At 36.1% G+C, this 13,779-nt stretch overlaps 1 protein-coding gene and 1 non-coding gene across 2 annotated transcripts; one reads left to right on the plus strand and one right to left on the minus strand.

Moving 5' to 3' along the window:
* Window positions 1–291: 291 nt before the first annotated feature.
* Window positions 292–450, minus strand: LOC141699197 (U1 spliceosomal RNA). The gene has a single exon (XR_012565678.1). It is a non-coding gene; the product is annotated as a U1 spliceosomal RNA (small nuclear RNA).
* A 1,189-nt stretch (window positions 451–1,639) lies between these two features.
* LOC141696033 (uncharacterized) lies at window positions 1,640–2,149 on the plus strand. The gene has a single exon (XM_074500226.1). It carries the CDS (start codon window positions 1,640–1,642, stop codon window positions 2,147–2,149), a length of 510 nt encoding a protein of 169 aa, XP_074356327.1.
* Window positions 2,150–13,779: the final 11,630 nt, after the last annotated feature.

Below are 13,779 nucleotides of genomic sequence, written 5' to 3' on the forward strand. Positions count from 1 at the left end.
TGATTTGTTTGGTTACCCGGTGTTGATCTGAATTGTCAGATGTCTGGATTCGACAAGTGATTCTGGAATTTTGTTTTATTTATTTTTATTAATTTAAAAATTAATTTTATTTTTTATAAATTGATTAATCAATTATTTAATTAATTGATTTATATTATAAATAATTCTGAAATAAGTTGAGGTGATAAATATTAGACTCTTCTTCGCGATACTTTCCACCACAAAATTACAAATAGATTTTAGAGTGCGTGGTTTTGTTTTTAAACGAAGTGTAATATTATACGAGAATTCAGGGGCTATGCGGACGCAAGCCCCCCGACACAATTATGATGTGGCTCCACCACTTCGGGTAGACTGACCTTAGAGAAGCACCCATCCAAGTGCACTGGAAATCACTTCCTTAGGCCACGGACCTTAATGATCATACATATACCCCATCCAGGTAATTATGTTGTCATGTAGGCCATATTCTCTATTTATAACATTTTCCAAATAATTTACATAAACTAGTCGATGTTGGCAAGCTTTATGAGAAACATCACATTCTGGTTGAAACGCGTGATATTTACTACAATTACTTTAATTATGGTTTGTAAGATTTGCCGATAAAATTAACCTAATAGTAAAAATCGGGATGATGTATTTTTTTATTTATATCCAAAGGGTAGCGGCATCTGCTTGATGCGATTTTTCAATATATGCACAAAATATCTAAATGATAAACCCGAGTCATTTGAATCTTTTGGCTTATAATTTACAGTTTGGCCACTGAGGGGAGTTACGATTGATGGCAGCGGCATTAAGCGATTGATGGCAGCGGGCAGTGCCGAAAAGAATGAGGTATATTCTTTTGCACGTGATTGTAGAAATAGAAGTAATTTTAGAACCTGGCCACATTTATAACTTAGTGTGAATTTCTAAAACCCCTGGTTGTTAAAAGTTGACGTCCAAGCATTAAAAACATGATAAATATTTAGTTTATGATTTGGAGGGGTTGTCCAAGCATTAAAAACATGATAAAATGTTTAGTTTATGATTTGGAGGGGTTGTGCCTGTCAATATAATCATCATTCCTATGAATTATATGTGTTATTTATTAGGCGATTAGTATATATATAACTGTTATTTATTAGCTGTAAATCTTTGACTTGTACTAGCTATATTAAGCTTTATATAGGCTGATATTATGGGATATGATAGGCAGATTATAGGGATTTTGTAGGCTGATTTCTAGGCAGATTTAGTGGGATTCGCCGGTTGATTTGTACCTATAAATACATGAGCTTGTTGTATAACATTTTCATTTAAAGAAATAAGCATTTTCACACATCTTTGTCATGCTATCGGAGCTGATTATTTAAAATCTGCTTCTGCACTTCTTGTCCTACTTCATAATCAGTGTTTTTTTAGTCTGGCCTTCTTGGAATTCATCTGTTGGTTCTTTTTTTCTTCTTGAATCATGTCATTGGAGCAATCTAACAACTTTCTTGTTCGTTTTAATGGGAAGAACTACTGTGCTTGGTCTTTCCAATTTGAAATTCTTGTCAAGGGAAAAGAAGGGCTACGTTGATGGAACGGTTTCTGCACCCGACGCCAAGAAGAGGAACTTGTGAAATGGAAGGTGAAGAATGCTCAAATTATGTCTTGGATTCTTGGGAGTATGGAACCCTCCATGATTCTCAATCTTAGGCCTTACAAGACTTCTAAAGATATGTGGGGTTACTTGAAGAAAGTTTACAACCAAAGCAACGCTGCCCGGCGTTTTCAACTAGAGCTTAAGTTGGGACAACTCAGTCAAGGAAGCTTGACGATTCAAGAGTTTTATTCTTCTTTTCAGAATTTATGGAATGAATACACTGATATTGTGTATGAGAGTGTTCCTGCTGAAGGACTGACTGTTGTCCAAAGTGTACATGAGACGAGCAAACGTGATCCTTTCTTAATGAAACTACTGGGAGATTTTGAACCAGTGAGGTCCAACCTAATGAATAGAAATCCAGTTCCTTCAATTGATAATTGCATAGATGAGCTTTTTCGGGAAGAACAACGGCTCGTGACACAACTTTCATCGATCAGAAAGTACAAAACTCTTCTCCAATTCCTGTTGCATATGCTGCCCAAGGAAAGCATAGAGGTGGAAGAGATATGAGTAATGTCCAATGCTACAGTTTCAAAGGATTTGGACATGTTGCTACTAATTGCCACTAAAAAGTTCGGCAATTATTGCAAGAAAGCAGGGCACATCATTAAAGATTGTCCAATCCGGCCACCAAGGAAGTCTGAAACTGCCTACAATGTCTCAGTTGGATCCTCAAATGCTTCTAACTTTGGTCAGTCCTCTGTTACTCCTGAAATGATCCAGCAGATGATAGTTACTGCATTTTCAACTTTAGGAATTTCAGGTAACAAAAATTCGGCTCATAAGCCTTGGTATTTTGATTCTGCTGCTTCAAATCACATGACTAGCACAACAGTACCCCTAAATAATGTTCAAAAGTATAAAGGGGGTCTTCATATTCAAACCGCTGATGGTAACTCTTTACCTATAACTGTTGTTGGTGATATTTCATCCTCTCTTAATACAGTTTTTGTGTCCCCAAAGTTGTATACTAATCCTATATTGTTGGCCAGTTAGTTGATAACAATTGTACGGTTCAGTTTTCAAATTCTGGTTTTGTGCAGGATCAAGTGTCAGGGAAGATGATCGCGAAGGGGCCTAAAGTGGGACGTCTCTTTCCTTTACTCCCATCACCTTCTCTAGTATCAAAATATGTCTCTTGTAATGCCACTGATTGTAATAATCAAGTGTGGCATAAACGGCTAGGACATCTAAATTCTCATGTTCTTAGTATCCTACTTAAATCTGGTTTGCTCGAGAATAAAGCTTTGAATTCTTCGAATAAAGACAATATTCATTGTGCATCTTGCAAACTTGGTAAAAGCAAAACACTTCCCTTTCCATTACATAAATCTCACACCACCAAGATTTCGAAGTGTGCATACTGATGTATGGGGTATTTCACCAGTAATATCTCATGAACATTACAAGTATTTTGTAACTTTCATTGACGATTTCTCTCGTTATACTTGGGTATATTTTCTTCGATACAAAAGCGAGGTCTTTAATGCATTTAAAACTTTCCATGCTTTAATCGAAACACAATTTCTGCAAAATTAGAATTTTGCAATCTGATTCGGATGGTGAATATGCATCAAACAAATTTCAATCATTCCTTCAAAATCATGGAATCATATCACAAAGATCTTGTCCATCAACTCCACAACAAAATGGTGTGGCTGAGAGAAAGAATCGTCATCTTCTTGATGTCGTTCGAACTCTCCTCATTGAGTATTGTGTTCCACCTCAATTTTGGTGTGAAGCTCTGTCCACTGCTGTTTATTTGATAAATAGATTACCGTCTCCCACCTTAAATAATGAATCTCCCTACCTTCGTTTATATAAATATGAACCAGATTATTCTAATCTTCATATTTTTGGATGTGTTTGTTTTGTTCATCTTCAACCACATGAAAGGAATAAACTTACCGCACAATCTGTCAAGTGTGCTTTCTTAGGATACGGTGGCACCCAAAAAGGTTTTCTTTGCTATTGTAATAACCCCAATTTTTGGAAATTTTTGAAACCTTTATGAATAGTGTTTTTGCTGAATGAGAAAACTTTTCATGCCACACTATGTAGGGGTTCTGTTATGGATATTCTGAAATTTTATTAGTACTCTATATGGTATATAAGTGTATGTAAAGATCGTCAGAATCCAATTCCGAACACTTTGATTTTTCCCGAAAATCTACCAGATACAGAAAGAATTGAGTATAAGGTAACAGAATAAAAAGGATTTAAATTCAAGGATTATAAGAGAGGATCATGAAAGGAATATAATGTATTGAGAAAGGTTAAAGAAACCTAAGTAATAAGATCCCGGGTATGATCCCTCAAACGATAAACGAGAACGAAAGTTAAGCGAACCGTATAACAGATCAGCGGTCATTAGGCAAACAATTAGGAAGTTAATCAAAGGGATTAGAGAGAGTGATGTCACCCAACCAATGAGAAGAGGACAAGGAGGGAAGGATGACATCACCACATGACATGGGCATGACATGGGAAGGAAGGAGATGTGGTGGCTTTTTAACCACACAAAATCAAGGGCAACTAGGTAATTAACTAAAACAAACACAAAAATCAAACCAACCAAGCCAAGCAAATCATTTTTCATCAAAATCAAAAAGAAACCAAGGCATTGTTCTTCATGCTCTCGGCTTTTTACTATTCCAAAGGCAAGGAATTTCAAAACTCAAGATCCAAGCCTCCTAAATTGGTAAGATAATTCCCTAATCATCCTTATGCTTAGTTAGGGCTATATCATGAGCCATCAATTCCTTCCCAATCTTCTTCATTTAATCAAAGAAGAAGACAATGAATAGTGTTTTCAAGTTTTTAACTTGAAATTTTTCTTGATTTCCTTGAAGATCCAAGCATTCCTAAGACTTCTCAAAGCTTCTTAAGGCTTCCTAGCTCCTCCCACCACTTCAAGGAAGGTATATCATCTCCAAACCCTAGATTCCTATGTATTATAAGATAATTTTGATTAGTAGGGTGATATTGTAGCTTGATGTTGGTGATTTAGAGTTTGGGATTGAAATGGTATTGAAATGGAATGGTAAATGTTGTTGTTTTGATTAAAAGAACTTAAGTATGGTTAAAGTTAAGCTTAGGCATAAGTATGAATGTTAAAATTGAATTGATTGGGGTTGTTATGATGTGATAAGGATGGATGTGGGTTGTATGTTGGATTTGAGGTTGAATTGGGTTGGTTTTGAATGGTTTAAAATTGGGAAATCGCGTAAATATAGCCGTCGTAACGTCCGATTTTCTTTAGACTGTTTTTGTGCATAACATTAGGAACCGAGAACCCCCTGCTAGATTATGACCATTGCCATGTTTAGATAGTTCATGTTACGAGTTTCGTTTTGATATGTAGTTCGTTTGATTCCGATGTACGGTTTAGGAGAAACGACCGTTTTCAGTAACGGCATTTCGCGACCGAACCATTACCCCTCGCCTTACTTTGAAACCTTGGTTAAGGACCTTAAAGGGTTAATTAGTGTATGAAACAATTATGTTAAGTGTGTTAGGAAGTTGGTAAGACACTCGCGAAGGAATCGCCTTAAAACTCGTAATGGTTAAATTATTAAAAATGGTGGAGCCGAGGGTACTCGAGTGACTTAAGAGAATCAGTAAGCGCAAAGCAAGCGTTAGAGTCTAAGTTGGTTAAAGTATAGATTTACAAGTGACTTTGGTTTAATTCCAACTTACTTGTTGTTTATAGGTTACCAGACTCGTCCCGAGCCATTTGTAACCCCAGTCGCTCAGGCAAGTTTTCTACCCGTTATAACTGTTGTTGTGATGTATATATGTATATGCATTATCTTGCGATAGATGCATGTTGGTTAATTAGCAAATGTTGCAAAATATTGAAGCATGCTGCTATGGTATATATTTATGCATGCCTGTTTCGTATTCTTTCCATATATATCTGTTGATTCAGTTGATAATACCTATGCTAGAGGATAGCGGTAATTTGCATATACCCTTAGTATAGGGACCCAAAGATGAAAATATTTTCTAAAACCGGGAGTCGAGGATCCCGAGTAGATTTTGTATATATGGATATAAATATATATATATAATTATATATATATATATGGTCTTAGTTTTCAAAACTATTAATCGAATAAGGTTTATTCGATAACTTTAACTTTATTTTATTATTGAATATTATTTCGAATATTATTCGAAGGCTTATGACTCCTTTATATTAAATGAATATTATTTTGAATATTCATTCGAGGGCTTATGACTCAGTTTATATTATTTAATGAATATTATTTGAATATTCATTTGAGGATCTATGACTCCGATTATTTGCTTAGATATATTCTTTATTTTATTAAAGAATAAGGTGTCAATAATCAAACTTATTTTCGATTATTCAAATAAAGATAGTACTTTCATATAAGTATATATTTGTTTATTTAATACTCGTTTCAAGTATAAGTTTTAATACTTCTATTTCAATTATTTTTATAAAGATTATTCTTTATGGGAATATTATTTAAATAATAATATTCAGACATTTTCTAAATATTCTGGGGACTGATTTACTTCATTAAATCAGCTTTACTCCAAACACTCTTTAAAGTATTTTCGAGTCTTCAAAATGATTTTTAAAAGTTAGAGCGGATCCCAAAACTAATTTTTATATTTAAGATCTTCCTTTTTAAGGTGATTTAAATACTCGCTCAAAACCTGAGGGATCCGGCTCTGTGGTGTATTTTATATTCGCAACACGGTTGCAGTTTTGGTAAATGAATTGATTACTTACCCAACGTTCGGAAAGTAAGTCCATCTATTGAGTCGGCATAAGCAACATGGGCTCAGTGGGCGTCCATGATAGTGTAAGTGGCTCAGTGGGAGTCCATCAAATGCATAAGTGGCTGAGTGGCAGTCCAGCATAAGGTCCTATTACGACCAGGGTGATGACCAGTGGGGAATTCGTCCATCTACTAGTAGAATAGGTTACTTATGGGTATTTTTGCCTGATCAGCAAGATATCTGGTTTATGTCAAAATTCTTTTCCTTTCCAAATTTATTGGATATTGCAATTCTGTTCATACTTTACATGGCAGAGGTTTTCAGGAAATGTATAAAGGAAGATGTATATGTGGATATATATATATATATATATCAGAACTTAATGAAGTATGTCATAACTTCATTTTCTTTAATAATATTTTAAAGATTTAATCTATTCAAATCTTGTCTTGTAGTCTCATCTATGTGATGAACTGTTGAAAACTCATTATACTTTGAACATTGGTAGTTCAAGTAGCTTTATAAATGATATAAGTGTAGTGAAGTATTTGGTAACTTCATCTTTTAAACTTATATCTAGTTAATAATTGTCTTATGAATGACAAAGATTTTCAGAAAAATGTTGAGACAAGGTTAGATATATGAGATCACCTTGCAATGATATTTTTTATACAGTTATACACTGGAACTCTGTGTGTATTATGCATGGAAGAGGACTTCCAATATTTTGAAAAGTATATATGTATATATCCTGAATATTTTGCGACTTTATCGCATTAAGATATCAAACTTGGTTCATTTCTTTTGACCAAGACTTTCATGAGTACTATGAGAAGGCTCATATTGTTAATTATTATACATATTATTTTGGTGGGCTTGCTGCTCACCCTTACTTTCTTCTTTCATCACACAACAACAGATAGAAAAGATGAACAGGACTAAGCTCCCAATTCGCAGGCAGATAGGAAATATTCCGCAGTTTTCTGTAGGCGTGGATGTCGTTGTAGCTGAGGTAGGAACTACCAATAGGCTAGGTTTTCAACTTATGATGTACCAGACTTATGTATAACTATGAATTGTAATAATGGCAAAGAAATATAAATTTATTCAGAAACCTTTTTAGGGTGTATTGACTTATAATTGTGGAATAAAATGACTTGTGGTTATTTTTGGATGTTCATCTCTGAGACTATAACGTGTGGTGTGTGTGTTTATTGTGGGGTCACAGTATAGAGTAGTTGAGTAATTATTAAGATTGGGTGTTATTAAGGAAAATGGAACTCGTGACAACCTGGATCCCCGACCCCGGATTTGGGGGTGTTACAGAAATGGTATCAGAGCTAAGCGTTATAAACCTCAGAGATGATGTGACGTTAAGATAATAAGTTCACTAAGATAATAAGAACTCTTGCCAAGTTCATAGTCGGACTACCTAATGTAGTACTGACAGTTAAAACCCTTAGGGGAACCCTTATAAATATCGTGATATAAGCGTAGTTCGTTATCGTATATGGTAGCGGGACTCCGAACCCTGAGGTTGAGGAGCAACAACGCGATGATGTTTTATTAGTTATTGGAGATCAGATTGTGGATCCAATGGAACACCCTAATGAGGGACCGGATGATGTTCATATTGAGGATGTAGCGGTTGAGGATGTTGTCCTAGAAGGGATTGTTGCTGAGAAGAATCCCGTGGAGGGTCCTGACAAGAATGAATAAAGGACCACTAAGGAATTGATGACCATGGTTCGGGGAATTACCAGAGGTAGGATTGGCTGGTCACTACCGGAGATTCGTTCAAGTTTGTAAAGATAGTAGCCCCTTTAACGCGGCTTACTCGTAAGACTAAGAAGTTTGAATGGACAGAGAAATGCGAGAACAGCTTTCAAGAACTGAAGCAAAGATTGGTGATGGCCCCTATATTGGCATTGTCGGATGGAAAAAGGAGATTTTGTGATTTGTAGTGACGCTTCGCATAAGGAATTTGGGTGCTTCTTATATAGCACAGCAAGATAATCGCGTCCGTGTCAAGACAATTAAGGGAATATAAAATTCGATATCCCCGCCCATGAGCTTAGGCTCGTGGCAATAGTTTTACCCTAAAGATTGGAGGCACTACTTGTATGGAGAGAAGTGCGGGATTTACACAAACCATAGGAGCTCTAGTACATTTTTATGTAGAAAGAGCTCAACATACGCCAGAGGAGGCGGTTAGAGCTAATCAAGAATTATGATTGGGAGATTCTTTATCATTCGGGGAAAGCCAATATGGTGGCTGATGCCCTTAGTAAAAAGGAGAGACTCAAGATGATAATGTCTTTTGGAGAGTTTATAAGAGATTTTGAGAAAATGGAAATAGAAGTGAAGGTAACCGGAGCCGGTACCGAAAAGCTGTTTGAGATTGTAATACAGTTCAAATTATTGGAAAAGAACAGATTGTGCCAGAAAAAGTGATGAACGAAGGCAGAGAGCCAACAATTAGATAAAAGATTAATATCGAGAAAGATGATAAGGGAATAATGAGGTATTCCTACAGAATTTGGGTTCCAAATGTTCAAGAGCTTAAAGATGAGATCTTAGATAAAAGCTAGTTTGAGGAATAAGATTTAGAGCAAACCCTGAACGTGATAGTCAGGGAGGTCGCCATCAAGATAGAAAGAACCCATAACATAATGAAGTGGAAAATGAGGATTTAAAACATGAAGGATGACCCCGATTACGGGGAGGAGGAGGAAACGTTCAGACTAAGGAAATAGAAGTCGAGTAAGGAAAGGAGAACCGAGACGGTACTCCTATATGATAATTTATGGACCTTTCTAGACAGAACTTAGACTATTATCCCCAACCACCACCCTGAGGAAACAATGCGGTGAGAAATTCTTTCAAGACCTTTAAGTTGCTAAGCTCTCAAAGTTCCAAGGAACAAGCTGACCCAGTCGAGGCAAGAGCCTGGCTAAAGGAAATATAGGAATCATTTGAGATTCTAAATGATTGATGAACCACAAAAGACTGTTTTTGTCACTTACCCTCCTAAGAGAGAGACCACCCGCTGGTGAAAGGCCAAGGAAGGCACGGAGCAAGAGATTATAATAAACTGATTTAAGTTCAGTCAATTGTTTTTAGGAAAGTACTTCCCAAGGTTATGGAGATAGTGTAAAAGCTTTAGAGACAGAACAAAGGCATACGAGTATGATGAATTATGAACCTAAGTTGTAAAAGTTATCAAGATTCGTTCTGAGGACACGAATCCAGAATGACGGGATGTATGAAATCAATGCTTATGTTGTGTTGGTTCATGAAATAATGATAAGAGAAAGGAAAATAAAAAGAAACTGAAGTGGAAAGGAATATAAAGGCAATAGAGTTTGAGGAATGATAAGGGAGTTGTGTATGAGGAAACCCTAAAGACTCGTAGTAATAGAAATAGAAAAGTATCTAATCGTCAGGATGAGGGTGATTCACCATGAGCTAAATTGATGGTTGAAGGTATAAGAGATACATATATTTTATCTCTTGTAAGTTGGGAGGATTCGAGGAAACCTTGAGATAGTTCGAAGGATAAATAATGAGACGCAGATAGACTGAGGAGACAAGGAAGTAAGAAATTAGGAAAATTGGATGAAGGAAGTGACCTTCAAGAATGTGAAGTGTAAGACCAGGGGCATGATACCCAGAAAGGGAGACGCTAGGCATGAAAGATATCCCAACATTGAGATGACTGTTGAGATAAACAACAAAAGTAAATAAGGATTTATTAAGAAGAAGTTCACGTTGAACACGACCAATATCTTCCAGAACATCCATGTGATCATTACCAAATCAGGAAAGAAAAGCGGATAACCGTTATATCTTTTGGAGGCCATATTGATTGACCTCATTTTGAATACAGATGTTATTGTGAAATTAGGCATATACTATTGAGGTGGAAATAATTGAATAAGACACCCTTATCAGGAATATATGACTTGATTTATCCATGGAAGGATGCATGTACCTTTTTAAAGGTGGAATTAAGGATAGAACATCGGTACTTAAAACGAATCCTAGGGGAATGCCTAAAGGTTGGCATTTCACCCTTAATAGGGATAGTATGAGTTTTGACAGTATGAATTGGAAAGGATTAAGGTAATAACAACCTTTAAGAATCAATGGAGAAATTTTTTAAGAAGTATATAGACAATGATTTTGGTATTAATAAATGGTATCTTGATATGCCCTGTATTTAGGGAATACAGGAGGAACGATTCAAGGATAACCTTAGAGGTTTTACAAGGAGAAAGGTAATATTCAAAATTCTCAAGAATAGAAATGTTGATAAAGGAAATATGACGTAATTATAATGATGCCAAGTGAGGCACGTGTTAAACCACGAGAAGGTATGGATCGAACCAGTAATGGTCGAAATTGTTCAAGGCAATTAGGACTTAAGATAAAAGATGTTCTAAGTATGATTAAAAGTCAGTCGTGACAGTGATTAACCTCTAAAGACTGAGGCAATAACTTATGGAATGGTGATAATTTTTTTTTATTTTTACTCATCAGACTTTAAAGAAAACATCTTCGCATAAGCTGTGATTGAAATGAGATAGAAAATTATTTGGAGGTGGTTAAAATGACATTGACTGTAAGGAAATTTTACTATCAGGAAAGGCCAAAGAGGTGGCCGACACTTTAAAGGTAAAAAGATAATTATCGGCGCTCGTGCCAGGAGAATACAATGATAATGGTTAAAGCCGTGAAGATTGTATTATGATTTGAAAGATTGACATTCCTTCTGATGACTGTGCAATACCCAACTGTAATAGTAGTTGGTAAAGGTTTAATTCGTATAATCGCCATGAGCGGGCTATCTATCTTAGAAGGTCCTATCTTGAGAGTAATCCAGGACCATATTTCAAAAAAAAAAGAAAAAAGGACTAAACGAACCTTTGAGTTAAGTCTTCAATTGAAGGCATACGATTAAGAATGGTATTAACCTGCTATCGTTGCTTTGATTGAAACTCTTCTGCAATTTTATCTGCTTCATGTCATGAAAGTACGTCAGGATCTGGAGTGTTCTTCATGAATTATGAATGGGGGTTATGTTAACTCCTTAGAAGTATTCTATACGACATGTATGGACTCCGTATGGTTAAATATTAAGATTTCATGGAAAGTGAATGACGACAGTAGGTCAGTGGTGGACCATAGTAATGCAGCAATGATTCTGCGAGTAATGAGCTGGTTACAACCATGAGAGTTGTATTGGAATGGATGTTGAGATTAAGTACCACTAATCGGGTCGTGGTGATGTATAAGTTATCATTGAATAGACTAATTAAGTAGATTATTTACCTATTGAATATTTATTCCTCCTTATCAATAGAGGGTCGTATGACTATATGAGGAAGGTTGCGGTGCAAGCATAGAATTCTAGTAACGATAATGTCTAGAATGAGATCCCAGGTTCGATTTTCAATATCGAGGGAGTTTCAAAGGTGATTGTGTATAAGCTCGTGCAAGAGCATGGGTCCATAGAATGATGGATGGAATAGTAAATATTTAAGCATGTAAAATGCGATGCTATAATACTTGATGTTGATATAAATACACATATGCTTTGTTCTCCTATATCAAACCTCTATAGTTCAGAGGTAGGTTCCAAGCCAGATATTTGGTGGCAGTATATTTTTTTTTCACATATACAATTCTCTTCAATTCGTTCTTTTCTCTTCTTTTCATTTCATATAAGCTGAGAAGAACAACCCTTCCAGAAGGGGAGGTATTGCCGAATGACTATCTATCTGTGTGATAGAAGCCGAGTAGGATACCATATATTGTTTAATTGCTTGTCAAGTACTAAAGGCTGGCCACCTTCTGTACTAACTATGCAATGTAACAAGTGTTCATGATCATAGTGATCTCTCAATAAATTCTTTTACTTCTATATGAAGGACTAAGCTTTCGAAGATAGAAGCAGCTGAAAAAGGAGTAGTAAAGTTGTGGTGGTATGCGGAATGGAAACACATTCGTGATACTAAGGTTGACGAGGTTATTAAAAGGTTATAGAACGCTAACGAGAAAAAGTATAACCAGTATAATATTAGGAACGGAAGGTAGTAGCGATTACGAACTGGAAAAGAATGGGTATTGAGAAGCAAAAGCTCTAATGTTAAAAGCTATAATGAGAGTCTGTGCAATAGACTTGAAAGAAATTGGAATGATCACTTAACATGGATTGAGTTTTCTTACGATAATAGATCATATGTCAGTATCGAGATATCACCTTATGAGATCCTTGAGGGAAGACAAAGTCGATCTCCCTTATGTTAGGATGAAGTTGTAGAGCGCAAGATGCTCGGACCCGCAGTAGTCCAAAGGACCAAGGATATAATAGATCTAATCAGAAGACGGCTGGTAGTAACCCTAGATGGACATAAGAAGTATGTTGATTTGACACGAAAGGACAAAGAATAGGAAGTAGGGGACCTAGTGTTGTTAAAGGTATTCCCTTGGAAACCCTTGGAAAGGATTGATGAGATTCGGAAAGAAAGGAAAGCTAAGTCCACAATTTGTCGGACCCTTGGATATATTAAGAAGTATTGGGAAGATAGCATATGAGCTAGCCCTAACCCCGAATATGTAGCAAGTTCATAACGTGTTCCACGTATCAATGTTAAGAAAGTATAATTCGGATGCCAGACAAATAGGGGCATGTGAGCACATAGACATGCAACCCGACGTAACCTATATGGAGCAACCAGGAAGGGTTATAGAGTGAAAAGGAACAAGTACTTAGGAGAAGGGTTATCAAACTAGGCGGAGTTTGGTGGTAGGACCACAATGTGGGAAAATTTACTCGAGAGTTAGAAAGTGCAATGCTAAGAGTGTATCCCTATTCATTTTCTATTTGATTCCGGGACGGAATCCTTTTAAGGAGGGGAGACTGTAATAACCCCAATTTTTGGAAATTTTTGAAACCCTTATGAATAGTGTTTTTGCTGAATGAGAAAACTTTTCATGCCACACTATGTAGGGGTTCTGTTATGGATATTCTGAGATTTTATTAGTACTCTATATGGTATATAAGTGTATGTAAAGATCGTCAGAATCCAATTCCGAACACTTTGTTTTTTCCCGAAAATCTACCAGATACAGAAAGAATTGAGTATAAGGTAACAGAATAAAAAGGATTTAAATTCAAGGATTATAAGAGAGGATCATGAAAGGAATATTATGTATTGAGAAAGGTTAAAGAAACCTAAGTAATAAGATCCCGGGTATGATCCCTCAAACGATAAACGAGAACGAAAGTTAAGCGAACCGTATAACAGATCAGCGGTCATTAGGCAAACAATTAGGAAGTTAATCAAAGGGATTAGAGAGAGTGATGTCACCCAACC

The sequence above is a fragment of the Apium graveolens genome, chromosome 11 (assembly GCF_009905375.1).
Source record: "Apium graveolens cultivar Ventura chromosome 11, ASM990537v1, whole genome shotgun sequence".
In the NCBI taxonomy this organism is placed as follows: domain Eukaryota; kingdom Viridiplantae; phylum Streptophyta; class Magnoliopsida; order Apiales; family Apiaceae; genus Apium; species Apium graveolens.